Source organism: Scyliorhinus torazame, chromosome 5 (genome assembly GCF_047496885.1).
Source record: "Scyliorhinus torazame isolate Kashiwa2021f chromosome 5, sScyTor2.1, whole genome shotgun sequence".
NCBI classification, from domain to species: Eukaryota; Metazoa; Chordata; class Chondrichthyes; order Carcharhiniformes; family Scyliorhinidae; genus Scyliorhinus; species Scyliorhinus torazame.
This window is the reverse complement of record NC_092711.1, coordinates 236,479,779-236,503,859: the sequence shown is the minus strand read 5'-3', so window position 1 is coordinate 236,503,859 and position 24,081 is coordinate 236,479,779. Positions and strand designations below refer to the sequence as shown.

Here is a 24,081-nt window from a genome sequence, read left to right as displayed (position 1 = left end):
CTGTGGTACTGCTCCATGTCAATGATCACCTTCTGCTATTTTAGCCAATTAGCCATTCTTTGTGTGGCCCGTTCCTATCGCAGATATGCATGATTTTGTCCTTACCCTACTTCCAAACAATGCACTTATTGAGATATCATCTGTATCCTTTTGGGATGGTCTGTGGTCATATATATATATATAATATAAACGCAAGTTCTTTCTTTGCCCTCAGCACAAATATTCATGGAACCTGAGACGTTTTCATCTGCATGTTTGGCAACACACACCAACTTGTCGCACACCAACTGAACCAGATGCAGGTTTATTTCAAGACAAACATACTTTAAGATATCAGTAGCTGAGCTTTAGAGGTGAAGAAATTTCCAGATTCCATCCCTAGTCTGTGCTTTAATAGTTAATCTCTCATGGGTTCACCACATAGGTTGACTGGACCTGTCAGTGGAAAATCATGTAAGTGTATTTATTACCCCATAATGGTTGCTGGAAGTGCATGTGTATGCAAATTCTGAGTGATGAGACAATTGGGCTTGCTTGTGATGTCACTTGCTGTTGCATAGCTTGATGTTCGTGGATTCGAGGGCATAAACATGGATAATGGCACTCGACTCCTGTGCCAGGTGGAATTTGGCTAATTTCCGTGGAACCATACCCCAAATGTGGACAACAATTTCAATATGAAAGAGTACCACGTGTGAAGTTAACGCAGTTGAAGCATCATCCCCAGAGCTTCTGTCTTCATTGATTTATCTTTTGGTGCTTCCACTCACAGATCATACGCAGTTATGATCTTTTTTGTTTTCACTCATCAAAGTGAGGAATGACAGTCATACACAGTGCAGCATAGTAATCCCTCATTATAACATTCCCTTTGGGAACCATAAGAGCGTAGGATGATAGTGAAGGGCATGTTACAGCAAAGTTGTACTGTATGTTTTCTTTATTTATTAGGTGAGCCATAAACACGGCAGCAGTAAATCAGTGTTTTAATGAGAGTTTACTGTATCTGTTTATTTTGACCATAAATGAAAGAGAATAAATCACAAGCAGAGGGCTGTCAAATCACATTCTGTTCATGTGAGACACATTGCTTTTGGTTTAAATACTGTACCTTTCTTTGATGTGCCCTGTTCGATGAAAAATAAGCACAGCCCTGTGCATTTAAATGGCACTGAAATCTGTCTCATTTCTGCTGCCTGTAAAACCTCTGCTCTTGGGAGCGCATAGTCTGAAGGTACAGCCGTGAATATATAATGTTACCATATTTGCACTATTTGGCAATAAGCTGCCAATAATTCTTGAAAATGATTGTAAATTTCATGCCTTCTGTTTCAGTCTGCACAGCAGGCAGACACGCTGTTACACGTTCCATCATTTAATGTTGCTTCAGTGAGTGTAGTTTGATCACAGCTTTCAGATAAGGGTGCACATTGAAAGCTGCAATCAACTGAGCTTACCCTGGCACACAACAGGGTCTACCAATCATTTCTGTCAGCTCCAGGTAGCAATGGTGATTCACCATTTATTATGTGAGAAAGATCCAGAAACGTTTGAGATTTTTCCATTGCACCCAGGCATTGATAATTGAAGACTGCAAAGAATATGAAAAAAGGGAGGAGAAACTGTAACAGAATAATAACATTTGGACTTTGCTTGGTCCACTATCCCAGGAAATTAAGAGTAACAGGCCAATTGAAGGACTTAACCCGACAGCCTGGTTCAGATTGACCTGTCGATCCTCAATTCCCCAGCACAGTACAGGCAGTCATCCATTGGTATTATATAAATAGCGAAGCACAGAATGTTGAGGATTGGATTGGAATTGGCTGGTCTGAACGCAAAAAAAAAAATTGAAGCGACTGAAATTTGACCAAAACACATAGTTACATTAAGTATGTAAAATGCCGAGGTCACTGCTTTTGAGCTGGTTACAATTTGGGGTTTGTATGTGCACACTGCCAATGTGCTTCACAAAGAACAAGGTGCACTCTGTGCAGAACTTTAGACTGCAATGAGCCTTCCCTTTAACAGAATGATAAGATTTCACTGCTGTACTTTCTCACATTTAATAGCCTGCAAGAGCTTTATAGGCATCAGCCTGAAAATTAATCTGTGAACTCGATACACAGGAATGGCAAACATGAACTGTCAGAAGCAATATCACTCAACCTAAAGAAATTGGGACTTCAGCTGTAAAACTATTATATTTTTTGGCATTGCATTTAAATGGCTTAAATGTTAAGGGGATAACAGTGTACCTCACTTCAGAACATTTAAAATGTAGCACAGATTGTTACTTTCTGAAAAGTAGTGAGCTGTCATTTCTAGTACTGTACTCGTGAATGATTTGGAAAGGTTATGATTCAGAGGCAGCGCCCACACCTTAACAGAGCGAGGCAAAGATCATAAATGCAGTATGTGTTTATATGTGTATGTGTGTGTGTTTTTAGGTACTCAATATGCTAAACTGACAAACAGAGAAGCATGCCAAAGAATTATACATGGCAATTAAAGATGACGCAAAGCTTTACTTCTTCCGAGCTCTAATTGGTGATCAAGTTTTTTTTAAATTTAGAGTACCCAATTCATTTTTTCTTTGAATTAACGGGTAATTTAGCATGTTCAGTTCACCTACCCTGCACATCTTAGGGTTGTGGGGGCGAAACCCACGCAAACACGGGGAGAATGTGCAAACTCCACACGGACAGTGACCCAGAGCCGGCATCGAACCTGGGACCTCGGTGCCGTGAGACTGCAGTGCTACCACTGCGCCACCGTGTTGCCCTGTGATCACGGTTTTTAAAAATAAATTTAGTGTACCCCAATTAATTTTTTCCAATTAAGGGGCAATTTAGCGTGACCAATCCACCTAACCTGCACATCTTTAGGTTGTGGGGGCGAAACCCCCGCAAACATGGGGAGAATGTGCAAACTCCACACAGTCAGTGACCCAGAGCCGGGATCGAACCAGGGACCTCGGCGCTGTGAGGCAGCAATGCTAAGCACTGTGCCACCATGCTGCCCTCATGATCACGGTTTTGAAGCTTTCAAAAAGTTCAGTCTGGATATTATTGATTTTTCCATCCACTGTCCAGATGTCACTCTATTTTATTGTTCCTTCCATGTTTTGTGGGATTCCTGCATGCCATTTTACTGAGAATTCCCCAGAAGTAGCAACAAATTGAATTATTCAAATATTCTATCTATCCACACCGACACAGAACCAAAGTTTACAGCAATTGCATTAGCATTAAGCTTGCTAAGAAGTCCCATCTGAGGTGCAGTCCTCACCATTGGCGATCCTTTAGCTGTATACATAAATATGCTAGTATATAAACTGGCAGACAGATTTTCCTTTCAACTCCCTGCTGATCCAGCCCTGCCTTTACTGCTTTGCCTTGATGCCCAGCAGTCTTCCTTTACTTACCAGCTGTGACCAGTGGTTTCAAATCAGAGTCACATTTGTCAGCTAAAGCACAGTTGTCTATCGGTGCCTTAGCTTTGCATTTGTCCCTCTTTGTAATCTGTTGCTTTATTTCTCAGCAGCTGTCCTGCCTCTCTGGATCAGTGTCACTAAGAGCGTTTTCATACTTGAGTTTTGGCATAAGTAAAGCAAAGTCGCCGTAGTCCCAGATGGCTATCGACTGGCTGCTTTTCCCTGTAAGGGGGAAAGCTGACTGGCGGTGATTTAACCTGAAGTTCACCACACCTCAGACGAGGGGCAAGGTTGAGAAGGTGGGGCCTTCATGAATAACGGTATAGGAATTGAACCCACACTGTTAGCCTCGCTCTGCATCCCAAACCAGCTGTCCAGTCAACTGAGCTAAAACGATCAAGTGCTCAAAGTCGATCCTGACGGTAGCACTGTGGTTTAGCACGGTTGCTTCACAGCACCTGGGATCCGGATTCGATTCCCAGCTTGGGTCACCCTCTCTTCCACCTTCAAAACTGCTTAAACAAAATCCATTCTTATCATAATTATGTCAGAGTTAAAATTCATTCGCTTTAATTTCTTCAGTTTCTGGCGGAATTAGAAGTATGTGTGAAATGAAAAATGTCATTAGAACTATCAGTACAGGGATCTTCAAACTCACATTAGTATAGATCATAGAATTTACAGTGCAGAAGCAGGCCATTTGGCCCATCGAGTCTGCGCCGGCCCTTACAAAGAGCACCCTACTCAAGCCCACATATCTACCCTACCCCCATAACCCCCACTTAACCCTTTTGGACACTAAGGGCAATTTAGCATGGCCAATCCACCTAACCCGCACTCCTTTGGACTGTGTGAGGAAACAGGAGGAAATCCAAGTATAGTTCTCACTCCTGTTTGTCCTCCAGTTACAGTTAACGCAAGGTGAAATCACCAAGTTTAAAGAGTGAGCCAGCATCACTCTATCGTTAAAGGTCAACAGAATATGCAGTTTCCACTCTGAGTCACTCACAATCATGACTTGGAAAGATAGTGCCATTTCTTCAGTGTCGCTGGTTCATAATCCTGGAACACCCTCCCTAACAGCACTATGGGTGTACCCAAGTCATATGGACTGCAGCAGTTCAATAAGGCAGCTCACCATGACCTTCTGAAGGGCAATGAACGCTGGCTGAGCAAGTGATGCCCACATCCTGTGAGAGAGTTTGTAAAAAATCTGTAAAACTTGTATTATGTATCCCTGTTTTGAGTATTCAGCGTTTTTTTTAAATGTATTATTTTGTGGGTTGTGGACATGACTGGCAAGGCCAGCCTTTGTTGCCCATCACTGAACTGAGTGACTATTGGCTACTTCACAGAGCAGTTAAGAGTCAACCACATAGCCATGGGGCGAGATTCTCTGAAATGGAGGCAGAGTGTCCACACCGTCGCAAACGCCTTCGCGTTTTACGACGGCGTGAACAGGCCGCTCCTACGTCAAATTCTGGCCCTACAGGGGGCCAGCACGGCACTGGAGTGGTTTGCGACACCGCAGATCCCGGCGCGAACTGGGCGCCGCAGGATCCGCGCATGCTCAGTTGCGCCGGAACCAACGATGAAATGCGCAGTGGCGCCGGTGCCAACCGACGCATGCGCGGTAACCCCGCGGAGTGCTCCGGCCCTCCACCAACATGTCGCCGGGGTTCTGGTGCCGGTCACGCAAGGAAGTAGGCCCGGGAGGGAGAGGCCGGCCCGCCGATCGGTGAGACCCAATCACGGGCCAGACCCCATTGGAAGCCTCCCCCGGGAACGGAGAACCCCCCCCGCAAAAGGCCGCCCCACCCCCAAGCCTTCGAGACGAGTACCCGTCGGCAGCGACCAGGTGTGGACGGCGCCGGCGGAACTAGGCCGTTTACGCGCGGCCGCTTCGCCCAACCGGGCCGGAAAATCGCCGCTCCCTGTTTGCGGCGATTCTCCGTGTGGCCCGGCTCGATTCGCGCGGCGCTGGTTTCGGGGAGCTGGGAGAATCGCGTGATGGGGTTGGGGCGGCGTGGCGCGGTTCGCGCAGCACCCCGGCGATTCTCCCACCCGGCGGGGGGGGGGGGGGGGGGAATCACGCCCTAGGTGTTCAATGACATGTGGGCTGGATAAGGATGAGAATTTTCCTTCCCTCAAGGCATCAGTGAACCAGATGGGTTTTTACACCAATTGCTGATAGTTTTATGGTCACCATTACTGCAACGAGCTTTATAGTCCAGATTTATTTAATAATTGAGCCCCCTTGCTTCCCCGGCCCAGGGATGACACCCCCCCCCCCAACAATGCCGCCCCCCCCCCCCCTCCCGACCGAACCAGTCCCCCTCAGGGACTCATCCACCCCCTTGAGCACTGGGGCATGGCCCTGGTGCCCCTGGGCTGACTGCCCAATTTTGAAAATGGCTACTCGTCTACTCAGATCTCCAGGGCAGCCATTGCGCTGTCTTCACATTTTTAGCGCCGCCGTGACCGCTTGTTAGGGAGCCTGTAAGGTCATTGGAGGCCGATCGATAGGGTTTCCTTCACGTTGATGGAGTTTGGTCTTAATTGGTAATTTTTGGTTACTCGCCACGCCGGAGCGAAATCCGGATCTCTCCATCGGGGAGCGGGTCGTTTAGATTGTTCATCGTGTGGTGCCCAAAGTGGTTCCCAATTTTGGCCTCTCCCACTGTCTAATTGGCTCACTCGTTTTCGGGCCCGGCGCATACGGCCAGTAGGTCGCATCTTCTGTTGCCCTCTCCACAGATGATACCTTACTAAATATTTCCAATACTTACCATTTTTATCTCAGATTTCAGTATGTGCAGTATTGTGCTTTTATTTTAGTGTACGAAATATGTCCCTAATCTAAAAGATAAATGGTTACTTAAGGGATGAAATCTTGCTCCACTTGCATTTAATATAGATTTCATGTCTATTCCTCCATCTTTATTGTGGAATTGTATCATTCACCATGCACCTTGAAAATGGTGATTTTTGAATGAACTCCAAGAAGGAAATTTATTACACACCACGGAAATTAATGTCACCCCTCTATGGCCTAAGATAAAGGATTGAAATCGCAAGAGCTGCATCTTAGCTGATGACTACAAATAATTGGAACATATTTTTTAATGAGGTTTTATGACAATACTGCCTGTTTACAAATTACTATCACAACTTTGAATATTGTGGCTCAAATCAACATCTATTTCACCTTGTCCATGTACAAAACTAATTCTTAAGTGGAAATGTAAATCTTCGGACAGTGGTGATGATACGTAGATATGGGCAGGGGTTATTTCCATGGCATTTCCACAGCATTCGCACTAAAGATTTTTTAAATCAGGCAAGGGCTGTAATCTAGCATTCAAAATTACAGCTTGATTGGTCACACAAACAGCAATAAAAGGTAGACTTATGTTAATCCAAATTTCAAGACAGGCCTGATAAACCTTACTATATATATAGTTTTGAAATAGTATGGGCAGCACGATAGCGTAGTGGTTAGCACAATTGCTTCACAGCTCCAGCGTCCCAGGTTCGATTCCCGGCTTGGGTCACTGTCTTTGCGGAGTTTGCACATTCTCCCCGTGTGCGCGTGGGTTTCCTCCGGGTGCTCCGGTTTCCTCCCACTGTCCAAAGATGTGCAGGTTAGGTGGATTGGCCATGCTAAATTGCCTTTAGTGTCCAAAATTGCCCTTAGTGTGGGGTGGGGTTGCTGGGTTATGGGGATAGGGTGTAGGTGTGGGCTTGGGTGGGGTGCTCTTTCCAAGAGCCAGTGCAGACTCGATGGGCCGAATAGCCTCCTTCTGCACTGTAAATTCTATGAATCTACGAATACAACAGCCTAGAATTTGACTTTTAGGTTTTGGAGCTTGTTGGCAGACATTTCATGGATGCAACAAAGGGTTCAGTGCCATATTGGGCTGTTGGCCTCAATTTCATAGAACTAGCAAGTTGCTTGCTCCATACAATCACCACCAGATCACTGTTTTCAGATCTGAACAATTTCAGGCCCAGAAACTGGTCAACCAGTAACAAGCTACTTCGGGAAGTGTGTGTGTGTTGGGAGGGGTTCCAATGTTCTTGGCTGTGTGTACCCCTGGGCAACAGTGACCTGAATTATTTTTCTGAGACCTAATTCTCCTTATCCATTTCTTTTTGTTCTTCTCTGGTTGCAGCACAAGCAACATTGGCCCAAACCTTCACTGTTGTACATTTAGCTCCCCAAATAACAGTCAGTTGCTGGATAAATGGCAGGGGACTCCAATTTGCATCCCAGTAGTAGGTTCTTTTAAAACTGGTTTTAAAAGTAACTGAAGTAACAGTCTTAATGGGAATGTAAATTTACCAACTCATTTTCAGGGCTTTATTTTATTCATTCACGGGCACGACAGGAAGAATCCTATTGCCCATCCCTAATTGTCCTTGAGGAGATGGCCGTATGAGCCAATTCCTTGACAATTGAGTGGATTGTTATGGCATTATAGAGGGCAGTTAAGAGTCAACAATGCATCTGGTGTCACAAATAGGCTAGAGTAGATAAGGATCTTCTTGGTTCTTGTGATGCAGCATCCCTACCTGTAGGCCGGAGGCTCCAGGTCCAAGTTCCACTTCAGGACTTGTTGTCCAAGGAATATGCGTTTGTAATAATGCCAAACGTAATGTGGCCGTTGGCTGGCAGTTTGATTCTCTGGTCCTGCTGGCAGTGAACCCCTGCCTGCAGGTTTCCTAGTCGCGTTGAGTGGCTTTAATGGGAATTCCCATTGACAGCCGAGGGAGCAGACGCCTGCAATTGGTGCGTCATCTCCCGCTGCCGAGAAACATGCGGCTTGGTGGCTGGGAATCCCGCCCTTAATCCAAGCTTCATCATATCATAAACTATATGCTTTACTTCCCAGGGTGCACAGGCCTTTAGTGCCTTGTTATTGTTAATATAGCCAATATATTATTGACTCTTGTATTTTACTATTAGCTTGGGTCTAAGTCACAGACAGTCGAATTATAGGACAGAAGATGCTATCTATGAAGATGTGGTAGGAATGGTCAGACATCTCTTTAAAATGGGAATATCTGACGAGATTAACTCTTTAAAAAATAAAATACCAGTCACTAATATTTAAAAATTATCTTACATAAATCAACTGATGATAATTCTCTTGCTCGCTTTTTCTTTCTCTCACCCTTTCACTGTAGTCACAGAAATTTGCTGTACTAACCAAGGTATCTAATTAAAGTTAATTGCTGAGATAGCAGTGGAAAGCTGTGTTCTTTCCTCTTTCACAAGACTTTGATTTCATAAGGAACTTCCACGATTACCTTGTTGAATATTTTTCCTCCTCTCCACACAAGTCACATTGCAGCTATGTCAAAGGTGTGTAGAACTTGGTAAGTAGTACCTTTCCTTGGGTGAGCAAAGTGATCTGCTTGCCCTCAACAGTTCTGCAATGAAGTTGTAGCAATCTGTGGTCCTGCTAAAAATAAGCAGAACTTTGTTCCCAACAAATAATATTATGTTTAATGTACAATATGAAATTCAACAATCTGGCAGGGATACGATTGTTTCAATTGAAGGCTTTAACATAACAGTATAACTCTCACTACAACTTTAATCATAGCATAGGTTGGCTGTAATGCACAAACTGGCTGGCTGCCAATAAACACATTTCAGCAAAGAGTGACACTAATGACATTCCTGACAATCATGTAACTTTTTACTGCTGACGGTTAATTTTATAATTCATCTACAATAAGCAATGATGTCCTGTTCTTTCCCACAGAGACTCCAATGAGGAACAAGTTGCATTGTTAACTTCCTTTGTGCTGGTCCTCGTATGTGTCCTCAAGTGCGACTGAGTAGATGAGTCACAGTGAAGGGTTCTGTTTAACCATGTTCTGTGCTTGGTGAATATGGCCCGAGTTTTATTCAGCGAGCCTTGTTCAAGCCTGCCATTTAAAGTACAAATATTTTTGAATGATTTTATTTAAGATATGTATAACATCCAGATTTCAAATAAAACATTAAAAAACAGAACTTGAAGAGTATAAAAGCTCAGGAGACCCAACAAGGTAAATCCAAATGGCCAAAAGAGCAGGCCGCAACGCGGCATACAGCACAAAGGTCCCAACCAGGGCGACCGATCATGCCGGTCCCAATCCAGGCCTGCTTTTATGAGGCTATTTCTACGAGCCCCAAGCTGGTGGGCCTCCGCCCATTAGCGGGGGAGCTCGTATTCCACGAGCCCCACTGGTAGATCAATCATTTCATCCCTGTGGGTCTCATGAGGATTATTATTAAAAAAAGAAGAAAAATCCTGGAATGCAATGAGTGGTCTGCCCTAATATTTTGCTTGTTGAATAATGAGCCAGCATCCTGTGTAGGATATAAATTGTATGTCAATTTTTATCGTTTAACGTGAGGTAAATTTATAAGTTAAAGATGCGGTATATGTTTGACCATAAAGGGTTGATGGACAGAGTGTGAAGCGGTACTGATGAACCCGACAGTGTGCCTCACCTCTGTGTACTTTTCTCGTGACATAATTAGGACATAGTCACAAATGGTATTAAAATGATCCTACAGCAAAGTCTGGCCTCAGCAAATCAGATTGAGTGCACAGTTCAAAGCTAGAGCCTCTTTCTAAACAGTCATTCACAAATGAAAAATACTCTCAGCGACCATACTGCTGAACGCCTTCTTTCCATCCACAAGTACGACCTTGAGCAACAGATGGCTCACCACGCTAACTCCCCCTTCCCACATCCACACTCAAAATCACTGTGCTTGCCTTAATCACCGTTCCAACTGAGCTCAACGCAAGCTTTCAGAATAATGAGAATCTTTTTGCCTCTATCTTTACTCTTGCACTAATAAAGCCAAAAGGCGCGATGGTCATTTTAATGGATTTCTCTACCTGTGGGAACTTATCGCAAGACTACAGACTGATGAATGCAAATTTCGGACATTTTCAGAATGATTTTAAAGGAACTTATAGCCCAATATCTGGGAGGTAAAAGGCACAAATTAATGAAAAATATCTTGGAAGGGAGATAAGAAAGAACTTGCATTTAGATGCACATTTAATGTATAAAACATGTTGAATAGCTTTGCAGAAGGAGAGATAAAATTGATAAAATGAATGAACAGCAAGCCTAGTTGGGGGACTTAGGAGAAGTTTTGAAAAATTCGATCGAAAAAATAGATTATGAGAAAGGTGGAGGGAGAAATGGTAGGACGGAGTATAGAGATTTTAAGAAATCTACAAAGATTTTACATTCATTACTCTGGTTAATCACGAAGACGGGCTGGAGAGCCAAGTGGAACTAAAGTTTTGGAGTTATCTGAAAATTGTACTGAAGATATTAGAACTATGCTATTGTATTTATATTATAACCACTTCAGATGTTTACATATAATACCAATTCCTGCTTTTAATTGCTCTATGTTGCAGCTTGTGTAGTTGTTTTAATATTGCTATCTGTGAATATTTAGCTGGTATTCATTGAACAGGCCACTTCTATCTATAATATCCAGGTCAGCCTGCTAAGTCAGTGGAACCCAAGTTGAATCCGTGGGCAGGATTCTCCATTGCGAGTCTGCTTCACTACCGCTTCCAACAAGGATGGAAAATTTGGCGCTTAGCCAAATTTCCATTCACTGTAGCGGGAATGGAGAATCCTGCCGTCATGAAGGAACGGAGAATCAAAGTCCACTTCTTAAAGTAGTGCGGCCTTCACCAACTGCAGTGTCACTGGTTCAGTTACATTGGGACTTGCTGTCCAACAATATAACAAGATAGACATGGCAAGAAGAACTTTATATATAAAATAGTGAAAGGACTTGGGGAAATGTCTGTTTAAAGAAACAGTGAAAGCAGAGACAAAAACAGAATATACTGGACAATCCCAGCAGTACTGACAGCATCTGTGGAGAGTAAAGGGAGCTAATGTTTCGAGTCTGGATGACTCCTTGCCTTTGTGACAACAGTGACATCTATATTGATTTGAAATCATTCAATCTACTTCCAAAGATCTATCAAGATATATTTTACAGGGCAGCACGGTGGCGCAGTGGGTTATCCCTGTTGCCTCATGCCGCCGAGGTCCCAGGTTCGATCCCGGCTCTGGGTCACTGTCCGTGTGGAGTTTGCACATTCTCTCCGTGTTTGCGTAGGTTTCGCCCCCACAACCCAAATATTGTGCAGGCTAGGTGGATTGGCAACGGTAAATTGCCCCTTAATTGGAAAAAATGAATTGGGAACTCTAAATTTAAAAAATATATATATTTTACCAATATATAAGAAAATAAATATTCTCCTTTGTTCATAAATCCATGAAGTAATAATTCACATCATGAATTCTGTGTAGTTGGTGACAGATTCTCGTCTGCATTTGAACACTCTTCGGGATTTAGGTGTATACCATGCAAACTCATACTCTGGGCTGAGACACCAATGAAATTGTGAGGGAATATTATGGTGTCAGAGGTATGGCTCTTGGTTAAGTGATTAAGCCAATGCCATCTTTTGTCTCCCATGGTTCAGGTGACCAACAAAGATCCATTGTCAATATTTCAAGAAGAACAAGGAGTTCTGCTGGTAAGGGGCCAATATTTTACTTTCAATGTCACCATCAAAACTGATATAGTATTTCATCTCATTGCTGATTGTGGGATGTTGTTGGCACAGAAAGATTGCAGTATTTCTCTATCGAGTCACTGGATTTCAAAAATATTTCATTGTGTGAAATGTTTAGTGAGAAGCAGCTATATAAATACAAATAGTAATATCATTATTCTAAATTATATTGAAGTGGGTTATTTTTGTCTTCTGGTTAAACCAGAATGGCTGATCACATTTTATGAAAAAGATGTCGCTTTAAAAAAGTTGTTTCACTTCATCAAATTTCTAACATTCACTCAAGATTGTTCCAAATTAATACGCTTAAACAAATTTTCCACTTAACTGAATATCACAGTTTTATTAAACTAAATATAAATCTCCTCAGAAGTTGGAAAATGTGTTTATTTAAATCTAATTAACAATGAAATGTGCTCTGTGTGTGTTGCTATATTTATCTCACATGTCTAGTAACTGAGTTCTACCTTATTGCAGTGGGTGAAGGTTACAAGTTAATTAGATCAGGGAGACTGGAAGGACTGGATATAAATGTTTCAAATGTTAATTCCAAAGAATCACAGGTTTATCAGCTGCCGTTCAGTTAACAGGTTTTAGCCCAAGACTAAATCTGGTCCTTCTTTCTCTCAGCATTTCTATTCGAATATAGTTGTATTTGGGTGAGGAACATAAAAAAAAACATGTAAAATTCTAAAATCAGCTTAAACCACTCAGCTTAACAAATCCATCTTTCAGGCCAATTGGCTCAGCTATTCATTTATTCCTTCTCTCCAGCAATTAACACATGGGTTGTCTTTAGAACCAATTCCAATCATTTGTTTCAATTTTTTTTTGTGGGGTTGATTCCAGGAGTGAGGTGTGAGGTGGGGTTATGTCTCGTACCTTAATTCCCAAACTACCCGTCTTTGACTGCCACTTTCCTCAGAGTGAAATGGGATTATGGAATCTTCTTAGCTCAATTGGCTAGATAGCTAGTATTTGAAAATGATGATGTCAACTGCATGAGTTCAAACCCCATACTAACTGTGGTAGTTTATAGAAGCCTGCCTCCTCACGTTAGCCTACTGTTGCAGAGTGGTGCCTCCCTCGTTATATATAAGCAATTATCTCTCTAATGGAGAGACATGTGGTCCTTTGCAGACTATGCTAATTACTTTAATGTACCCTCCATATGCTATAAATTTTCATTAGTGTTGGTCTGTTGTGAGCCTGGGGAAGACCATACATGGACAGATATAATTTTCAGCAGTTTACAATTCACACTTCTTTTAAAAATATGAACATTATGAATGAGAAAGAAAAGCAACAGCATCACAATTAGCTACTCTTTTATGAGGATTGTAATTGCCCCCTACGAACCAAGCATCATTGAGAACATACATTAGGCAATCCTTTGGCAGTATTCGTCTACATTGCAGTCGTCGGGATAATCTTGGTATCCAATAGAGCCCCTACCAATAATTGTGTGCTGACATAAACTCATTGTAAATCATTTTTCTGGTGCATACATTCAACCATTATTCTAGTTTGCATATTCCTCTTCGAGGTGTCTTGATGATGACTCAAAGTCATGTATCTACATCTTGATATACATGTGGAAAAATGGTTTTGCTGCTCACCTGTACAGCCCAGTCAGGAATGATTGCTCTACTGCGACTATGATTTTAATAAGGCAGGTCTTGGTTGTGTCATGTGAGAGTACCTTTAAGAAATGGATGTTTACGCAATGTACCTTTAAGGAATGGAGATGATCATATTACTGTAGTGATGTCACAGGGGGGGAGCTGAGCTCACTTCTGCTTTTGGTTTCAGTTTGTAAAAGCAGCTTGGGCGTGTCTGTGTGTTTCCATAGAGCTGCAGGAAGAAAAGCAAGGTGCTGGAGCTGAAGTCAACCAAGCTGATATATCTCTGCCATTTAACAGAAAATATATATATTCTGTGACCTGGTGTGTTACTGTTTTGAAGGTTTGAAGCCTTTTGGATGTTTGAAGGAACATTTTGAGGGATTATTTAGTGTTGTTTTATTTTTGGGGGGTTATCTTTGAAGTAAGGGGTGTTAAGAGATCCAATGTTTATTTAATAGGTTAATTTGAGTTCATGGAATAAACATTGTTGTGTTTTAAAAACCACGTGTCCATAATTGTAATATCACACCTGGGAAACAAGCCATGTGTTTCAAAAGCAACAATCCATTAAAGGGAGAGGTTGGTTGAACTCCATGATACATTTTGGGGTTCTGAAAATGCCTCGCCCATAACAGTTGACTTTTACATTTGTACCAGGCACCTGACTGAAGGGAGCTGTTTGGAACATAAATACAGAGTCAGAGTGTGGGACTTGGCACCTTGAAGTGTTGTCTTCCCTTTTCCCACCCTCCTGAGTCTTGGGCACTCCTGGTGGTCTGTCTCCAGGTTAAAGAGGCCACAGTCCCTTGGCCATTTCAATCCATACCTGAACTGGCTGTTCTCTTCCTGCCATCCTTATGTGAACTCACCTCATTGTAGCCTTTTGGAGCCCAGAGTGGGCCATTCAGGTAAGAATGAGACCCCCAGTGAGCAACCTGCCCTGTTCCTGTTGTGGTTGGAGGCTAAAGCATCCAAATACTGGTAAATTATTGTCACCCATGCTGTGGCCCCTTTAATTAGAAATCCTTCCACTGACAGAATAGACTTGCAATCCCGCCTCTGCAATTGGTCAGGGAACCTCGAGGCTTAATGCTGCTGCTGTTGCCCCAGAAAAGAGCCTCAGCAAAATACACCAATTAGTAAACCGAGTTCCTGACCCCAAAATGCTTGTACTGTTCCAGCAGGAACGAAGTGGCCAAGATTCCACTGGCTAGCTCTGTTTGTCTCTTAACAGCGGATGTGGCCTGCTGCCAAGTATTTCTAGCATTTTGTTTTTATAAGCTGATTTTAAAAAATTTTCTTCAAAACATGTTGAACTTAGTTTGTGTGTCATGTGTTCTCAATTCGTATATGCCATTGACAAGATGATTTATTTCAGAATCTAGGAATTCTAGATATTAGCATGAATAGAGGATTGTTTGGCCAACAGGAAGTAGAGAGTAGAGATAAATAGGCCATTTTTGGGTTGGCAAGCAGTAACTAGTGGAGTGCCACAGGGATCAGTGCTGGGGCCACAATGATTCACAATCTGTATCAATGACTTGGATGAAGGGACCAAACTGTATGCTCGCTAAATTTGCCGTGACACAATGGCAGATATGAAAGCGAGTTGTCAGAGGGCATTATTCAAATGGAGTGAAAGACTGCTGAACTCTAGGGTGCAGAGATATTTGGCTGAATCACAACAAGTTGGTATGTCGGTAAAGCAAGTGTAGGCAAATGGAACATTGGCATTTATTGCAAGGAGAATCGACTCTTAAAAGCAAATTTGCTGCAGCTATACAGGGCCTTAGGTATCTGAATTACTGTGTGGAATTTTTGCTTGCTTACTTAGGAAAGGGCACAATTGCATTAGAGGCAGTTCAGAGAAGGTTCACTCGACTGATTCTTAATCTTACGGGGAAAGGTTGAAACGGTTGGGCTTATTATTAGACTTTTCTTTTTAAACTTCCAATTAAGGGGCAATTTGGCATGGCCATCTACCCTGCACATCTTTGGGTTGTGGGGGTGAGACCCACACAGACATAGGGAGAATGTACAAGCTGGACACGGACAGTGACCCGGGGCCAGGAGCGAACCCGGGTTGCCAGGATGCGCCATGAGGTAGCAGTGCTAACCTCTGTGTCACCGTGCCTCCCCATGCCCACCGGACCTTGGAGGGACTTGACAGGGTGGATGCTGTAAGGATCTTTCCCCTTGTGAGGGAATCTAGACTCGAAGGGTCGCTCGTCTGTTGAATTGTTGAGGTTGGGCTACTGAATATAGCCACAGCTGAGGTAGACAGATTTGATCAATCGGGAAATCAATGATCATGAGGGCCAGATAGAAAGTGGAGTTGAAGCTACAATCGGATGAACCATGAACAAATAGACTGGCAGAGCTAAAAGGAGATATTTGGCCCTCTCCTCCTTCCAATTATTGTGCTCCTATATTTCTATTTTAACTAATTTCCCCCCTCAGGTTCGAGGGGCCAAATGGCCTACTCCTGCTCCAATGCTCCTGCGATGATTGTAGAGCGCGATTTACCATCCATGTCTCGCCAGAATCAGGACAGGACGCAGTCGGTAGATCATAGGAAAGGCCTCGTTGCGCTTCGCGTGATCTAACCAGATCTCGTGTGACATTGCGCTCTGGATTCCCCCCCAAAATGGGCGGGTTCCAGACTTGCATAGCTAAGTGAAACTTACTTAACTATGTCTACGCCGGATCAAACCGGCACCCGGCATCTACTGTCTACTTGTCTCCTTTCGTAGAATGTTTTTGAGTAGCAGGTATCCGAGCTCGTTCCCCTTGGCTAGCTGGAATTTCTCCGTCAGTTCGTCCAGTGTTGCGATCCTGCCGTCCGTATATTGGTTCCTGACTGTCGGTGTCCCTCTGTCCTGTCCCCACTTTTTAAAGATGGCGTCAGTCAGCGCTGGTGTGAACCTATGGTTGTTACAGATGGGAGCTTTGTCGACATTTTGGTCAGGCCAAATTGCTGCCATAGTTGGTTCCAGGACTGGAGGGTGACTATCACCACTGGGCTGCTGGAGTGTTTTTTGGGTGGGGATGGGAGTGCCGCCGTGGCGAGGGCCCGGAGGGAGGTCCCCTTGCAGGAGGCCCCCTCCAAGTGTACCCACTCGGCTTCTGGCTCCTTGATTCATCCCCTTATTCGCTCGGCTGTCGCCGCCCAGAAGTAAAATTGTAGATTTGGGATTTTGTTTTTTGTAGGACCTTCTTTGGGATCCTGGCATTCTTCCCCCCCATACGAACGCCATGATTAGTTTGTCTAGTGCTTTGAAAAAGGCCTTGGGGATGTAGATCGGGATAGATCTAGGTAGGAAGAGGTACCTGGGCAGTACGTTCATTTTAATCACCAGGACTCTCCCTGCAAGGGAGAGAGGGAGCGTGTTCCATCTTTGCAGGTCGTTTTTGACACCCTCTGTCAGACTGGTGAGGTTCCATTTATTTCCACATGTTTCCAGTCATGGGCTATTTGAATCCCCAGAAAGCGAATTTGTGCCAGGCTTATTTAAACGGCAGTCCCATTACTGCTGCCCCCCCTCCTTGTGGGTGTACTGGGAAGATCTCGCTTTTGCTCATGTTGAGTTTGTAGCCTGAGAAGACACCAAACACTTTCAGGTGTGCAATGAATCCGTCCATGCTGCTTTGTGTGTCCTTTGCATAGAGTGAGACTCTGTGCTCTCTGCCTCCCCTTCGGATCCCCCTCCAGCTTTTTGCTGCTCTGAGAGCGATTGCTAATGGTTCGATCTCTAGAGCAAATAGCAGCGGGAACAGTGGGCATCCTTGTCTGGTGCCCCTGTGCAGCTAGAAGTATTGGGAGTTGGTGTTGTTGGTCCGTATGGTCACCATGGAAGCGTTGTATAGGAGCTTTACCCAGAAGGTGAACCCTGTTCCAAGCTCCAGTACCTCTATGAGGTATTTCCATTTGACCGTGTCGAAGGCCTTTTCTGCGTCCAGGGAGACGATCACCTCTGGAACTGATGGGGTCATTATCATGTTCAGCAGGCGCCTGATGTTCGAGGTTAGATGTTTACCTTTAACAAAGCCCATCTGGCCCTCTGCGACCACAACTGGTACGCAGTCTTTTAGCCTTTTGGCTAGGATTTTGGCCAGTATTTTGGCATCTGCATTCAGCAGTGAGATGGGTCTGTATGACTCACATTCCGTTGGGTCTTTATCTTTCTTAGGTATCAGCGAGATTGAAGCCTGTGCTAGTGTAGGTGGCAGTGTGCCCCTGGCCAGCGAGTCTGTGAACATCTCCCGCAGGGGCCAGTGCTGTCGCAAATTATTTGTAGAAGTCCGCCGGGAAACCATCCGGTCCTGGCACCTTCCCCGCCTGCATGGAGCTAATGCTGTCCATGATCTTTCCCAGTGCTAGTGGTGCCCTCAGGCCCCATTTTCTGCCCTCCCCCATGACTGGCATGTCCAGTCCATCAAGGAACCGTTTCATCCCGGATTCCCCTGTTGGGGGCTCGGAGGTATACAACACTTGGCAGAAGGCCTCAAAGGTTTTATTGATCTTTTCTGGTTCTGTTTCTAAGTGCCTCTGGTATCCCTGATTTGTGAAATTTCTCTGGTGGCTGCCTGCTTTCTCAGCTGGTTTGCCAACAGGCGGCTGGCTTTGTCTCCGTGTTTGTATAGGATCCCCCGTGCCTGGCGGAGTTGGTGCACTGCTTTCCTAGTGGAGAGCAGATCGAAGTTCCTTTGCAGCTCTTTCCTCTCCGCCAGGAGCTCTACGATTGGGGCCTTGGAGTATTTATGATCTACCTTCAGTATGGCCTTATAATTTTTAACAGCTTTATCAAATTTCCTTTCAGCCTCCTTTTCTCTGAGGAAAACAATCCTAACTTCTCCAGTTTATCTTCAAACTGAAGTTCCTCATCCCAGAAACCATTCTTGTGAATCTTTTTTGCACTCTTTCCAATGCCTTCACATCATTCCTAAAGTGCGGCACCCAGAACTGAATGCAATATTCCAGCTGAGGCCGAACTAGTGAATAATATAAGTTCAACATTCTACTGTCTTCCCCTATGAATAAAGCTCAGGATACTGTAAGTTTTATTAACTATGCTCACTGTAGTATAAGGGTCTGGCACATAAAAGGTTAACATAGGACTGAGTACATAGTTATGTAAGAGAACACATGACCCACACTTGGGGATCATTGTCTTGTTTACCAGAGCCATATGTGAAAGGAAGCATGTAGACAGCTGCTAACGTGGACCTTTACTGCACCAATGGATATAGTTACTGTTGAACTACCTAAGTCTATGAATACCTTAATAAGACCTACCAAACTACACACTACACATTACAATACTCTCAACCTGTCATACCACCTTCAATGACTGATGCACCCAGGTCCCCTTGCTCCTGCACCCCCTTTAGAATTGTCCCCACTATTTTATTCTTTCTCTCCATGCTCATTCTACCAAAATGAATCACGTTGCATTTCTCTGCATTAAGTGATATATGCCACCTGTCAGTCCGTTCCATCAACTTGTCTATGTCCTTGCGAAGTTCTACGGTCTTCTCCACACAGTTCATAATGCTTCTGAATTTTGTATCATCTTCAAACTTTGGAATTATGTCCTGTACAGCAAGGTCGATTTCATTCATATATATCAGGAAAAGCAAGGGTCCAACACTGAGAACCGTACTACAAATCCTACCCATGTTGCTACTGGCCCTTTTATTCCATGAGCTGTAATTTTGCTCACAAGTATGTTGTGCAGCATTATATCAAACAGGTTGGAAGTCAACAGTATTGCCATCATCAACCTCTTCAAAACAATTGCGGCAAATTAGTTAAACATGATTTGCCCTTAAGCTATCTATTCTAGCTTTCCTTAATAAACCTGCATTTGTCCATGCAACTATTAGCTTTGTCCTGAATTATCGTTTCCGTAAGTTTCCCCACCACCAACATCAAACTGGCTGGGCTGTAGTTGCTGGGCAATTCTTCAATCCTTTGACACCACAGACTGAAAAATTATGCAGTGCCTCCCCAATTTCCACTCACCCTTCTCATAGAATCCTTGGATGTAATTCATCCAGTCCCAGTGCCTTAAAATGTAAGTACAGATAATCTATCCAGTACTCCTCCTTAACAATTTCAAACCTTCCAAGTGTCTGAGTTACTTATTCTTTTACCATGACTGGGTAGCATCTTCTCCCTTTGTAAAGACAGGTGCAAAATTTCATTTCATACCTCAGCTATGCCCTCTGCTTCCATGTGTAAATTCCCTTTCTGGTCCCTCATCATTGTTACTCCTCCTTTTACCACCCTTTTACTATTTATATGCCAGAGGTCTTTGCAATTCCCTTTTATGCACTGTCTCTTTCATGCCCCATCTTTGCTTCTTCACCTCTTAACTGAACCTTCCATTTTCAGACTAGTTCTCTTTTCGAGGGCAGAATCATAGCATTTTATTTTCACATTGTCAGTCAGTTGCACCGACCAGGTTTCTCTCCAGATCGTGAGCTTCTCTGAGAAAAAAAAATTATTGGGTGTGAATTTCTTTCTCTAAAAAAAAATGATTGTCTGTGGTTTATGTCCTCACTATGGCAGGACAAAGACTAATAGAGCTGGCAGCTAGTTCCACGGAGATCAGGTACCATCTTTAAAGAGCACCCCTCTCAGCACTGAAGTGGAATTCCTCCTGCCCCCCCCCACAATAATTATAGGGTCCTTTCCAACAATCTGGGGCACCCCCTCCTCCCCTCGACAATCATCAGGGACTCACTTTTTCACCCCCTCCCAACCACCGATAATCATCGGAGCCCCCCCCCCATGTCTGCAAGTTCCCCCCTCACTGCCCACTCTCCCCCCTCCACCATCACACATACTTGGAAACCCTGCGGGGCTACAATGAGGGCCTGCTCCATGGCACAGGTTGGCACTGCCAGGTTAGCACTATGCCAACCTGCCTGTACCAACCTGCCAGTACCCACCTGAGCCTGAGCCATGGAGCACTGCCCGGGCATGAGATCCCCCCTCCCCGCCAGTGGCTGTACTTAGATTTTCACCCCAGAGGGATCCCCTCAACCGAATCTTGTTTTTTAAAAGTTGTTAGCTGTTGTAAAGGTTTTAAAATTCAGTGAGGAGGGGAATCATGTGGGGGGGGGGGGGGGGGGGTTGGTGGTTATGAGAGGAGGGGAGCTGGGTATTGATATTAAAACTGATTAAATACCATTTCAATTAGATTCTTGTCCTTTGTGCCTTTGTGGGTGTGAAACCTGTGAGATCACTGGCGAGAGGTGGGGAAAAAAAATCAGGAAACGCAGTCTGTCTCGAGAGAATTGCGTTTCCTAATTCTTTCTGGATTTTACACCTGTGTTGGCGTTCTCGATGACGCTGGACGTGGGCTGAAAATCGCCTACGTAGTTTCTACCTGACACTGGTCATAAGCATAATTTTTATTTTTTAATCTTAATTTCTATCACCTTTGTCAGCCACGGAGCTCTGGATGTGTTTGCCCTGCCTTCCCTTTTCGAGGGAGTGTACTTTGACTGTCACGAATGATCTCTTCTTTGAAGGTAGCCCATTGATCAGCTACTATTTCTCCTGCTAACCTTTGACTCCAACTTATTCGGTCCAGATCCGTTCTTATCCCATTGAAGCTGGCTTTCCCCCAGTTAATATTGCTCACTCTGGATTGTTCTTTGCCTTTTTGCATAGGTCAGCATAAACCTTATGATACAATGATCACTTAATATAATTGCCTGAAACAAGTTGAGAAAAACAGCTGAAAACTGTTCTGAATTCTATTTTATAAAAAATCAGCAGGACAATTGCTAACTGCTGCTTGTTTTTTTTCTTAAGTTGTCTTTCGTTCCTCAGTAAATTATGTGTTATTTATTCCTATAATGATAGTGATGGTCTGTTTTCTTTTGGGGGTTGAAGGCCTCTACACAGCCAAAGCCCGTAGACCAAGCTGTGACTAAAAACAGTCAACCTCTTCTCACATCTATCTATAAAAATGTTGCAATGCTAGAAAAACAGTTTATATCAATCAATAGATTGCCAGAAGGGTATAGCATTGTTTTTGAATAGTCTGTAGAAGAGGGAGGGTGTTTTTCTTTTATTTATTCCATATTGGTTCATTTGTTCTTTAGAAAACATTTTACACATAAAGCCAGAGGTGGTGATATTAAATGTCAAATAAATGTTTTGTCTCTTCATACAAAGCTGTTTCTCTGACATTAAAGAGAATGGGATGGCAAGTTTTGTTAAGGCTCAATGGGCTGTATCATTCCTTTCCTTTATTCTACCAGCCTGCGACAGCTGTGTGACTCTTCCCAGAGAAACTAAGCTACAGATCCCAGCACCTCTGTTGTTGCACTTTTTCAAGTGAGAGTGGGAGGGGGGATATTTTTTTCACCTCTTAGGACTGAATGAGAGGTTCTGACCTTTCCCACCAAAATGTTTTCCATCAGCGCAAACTACTTGATGACTGAGAAAACCAGATGGAAATAAATCATTCTTTGCTTGAGTAATCAGTTGTGTGGCCTGTGCCCAAAGGGCAGCCAATTCTGAGAAGCTCAGCAGGCTAAAATAATAAACTGGGAGTCACTCATAAAAATAAATCCCTGGATAGTCTTTCTCACTCTCTTCAGGTAACTCAGGTGTGCAGGCAGTGGATTTCAGCAAACAATATAGCACCATTTTCCGAAGCAAAGCCCTGACAAATCTGAGCATCAAGTTAATCCGTTGTATGAAGTGTCTGCTCCATACATTTTAATGTCCTTCTCTTCTGCTTCCTTGCATGAGGAAGGAGGGGGGTGGGGAGGGGGGGAGGGTGCTGGTGATGGAAGGGGGAGAGTCAAATCCAATTTATAAGCTGAGAAACCTGACATACAAATCATTAATGCACGGGTGCTCCTTGTTAACAATCTCCCTTTAAGGGCATTTAGATCCAAATGCACGCCACAATCTGATGTTCGGAATGCTAGCTCTACTCCCCTTAAGATCAAAATATGTCAGTATCACCTTGCTGTTGCTGAAGCTTTTTTGCAGCAAGCTTTTGAATTTTTAAGATTGCAGTGCAGATTTTCCCCCAGGGTGTCTATGTATAGGTGCTGGCACAAAGTGTAGTGACACAAAAGGGCATTGCCACAACCTGACTAGTGCAAACTACCGCAAGTTTTCCTTTTGCTTTGCTAATAGAAGAATTTGATTGAATTGGTTAAATAGACCAAATTGATTAATCGGTCAACAAAAGTGAGGGGAAGAAAAGGTAATAACCAGGAATATTTATTTGAGGAGAACCACCAATGATGAGAACAGCTTCGTCGAAAAATATTAATTCCATTAGACTTATAAAGCTATCTTTCCTGGATGTGCACTAATCTATTCCTGTTTTCGGAGTGTCATGCAATGATGAATCGTAGTCACTTCTTTAATAATGTCTCAGGATTTCATGTCATGATTTCATGATGCTGCCCAGACAAGAATGTTGCTTCTTCTTTGTAGAATAATATGGATAGTAATCTCTCACTTTTAACTGCCACATTTACACTGATCAGCTGATATTAGAGATGGCCATAAAGGACCCAAGAAAAGAACCATGCAAAAGTGATAAAACATCTGTTCCTGTTCTCTTAAAGCTTTTATTTTGTTTCTATCGTGAAAACTAACTGCTGGTGTGTTATTAACAGTAGGCCTCAGCCGAGGGAGGCACTGACAATTAACAAAGGGTCACGAGTATAAAACAACAGAAGAGCTATCTGCCCTTAGAGCTACTAAGCTTCTGTTAGAAAACAACAGGGCTATTCATGAATTTGGGCACAAGTGTGAAACTAGTGATATCTAATCATCTCCCCTACGCTTCAATGAAGGTGAAAATTGGGAGATGTCTAATTCATGGCTCATCCACTAACACCCACTTTTCACCATTACTGTTTTCACCATTGTCAAACTTACTCCTTTAAGATACTCAGAGGGCATGTTGGCTGCACATATTTTTCAATGACTGATTGGCTTTTTTTTAAAGAAAAGATTTTTACAGCATCTGTGATCAAGTGACATATTGAAGTGTGACTATTGATAGATGAGTGTATGGAACATGATTACATGCTAGAGGCAAAACGTCTTGATTGCACTCCAACAACTAGTTGCACATAAGAGTGTTTTATTTAATTTGAAGGGTTTTGACAGGATGAGTAGAAGAAGACCTTCCTCCAGTTGAGGAGTCAGGGATGAGGGCACACTTGAAACCCTTTGTGGTACATTGTTGTATGCAAATGGGTGCACTACATAACAACAATGATTGCAGCTCGAAGCAATTTGTTGCATGAAACGGTGCTTCTGAGAGGCATAATGAAGTGCTTGTCACATTAAGTCATTTTTTCTTAAGCATTTTTCAACAGAAAAATATTGGGAAAC

At 43.4% G+C, this 24,081-nt stretch overlaps 1 protein-coding gene across 4 annotated transcripts in view; it reads left to right on the top strand.

The window, feature by feature from the left end:
- The window catches only part of pcdh11 (protocadherin 11), an 893,281-nt gene that overhangs the window by 453,793 nt on the left and 415,407 nt on the right, over positions 1-24,081 (top strand). For 3 of the 4 annotated variants that reach the window (XM_072505211.1, XM_072505209.1, XM_072505208.1), the window contains exon 3: positions 11,974-12,027. The exons of the other annotated variant lie outside the window; for it this stretch is intronic. In XM_072505211.1, coding sequence (XP_072361312.1) covers positions 11,974-12,027 — 54 coding nt within the window. The remainder of the gene's footprint in view (positions 1-11,973; positions 12,028-24,081) is intronic. 4 annotated transcript variants of the gene reach the window in all.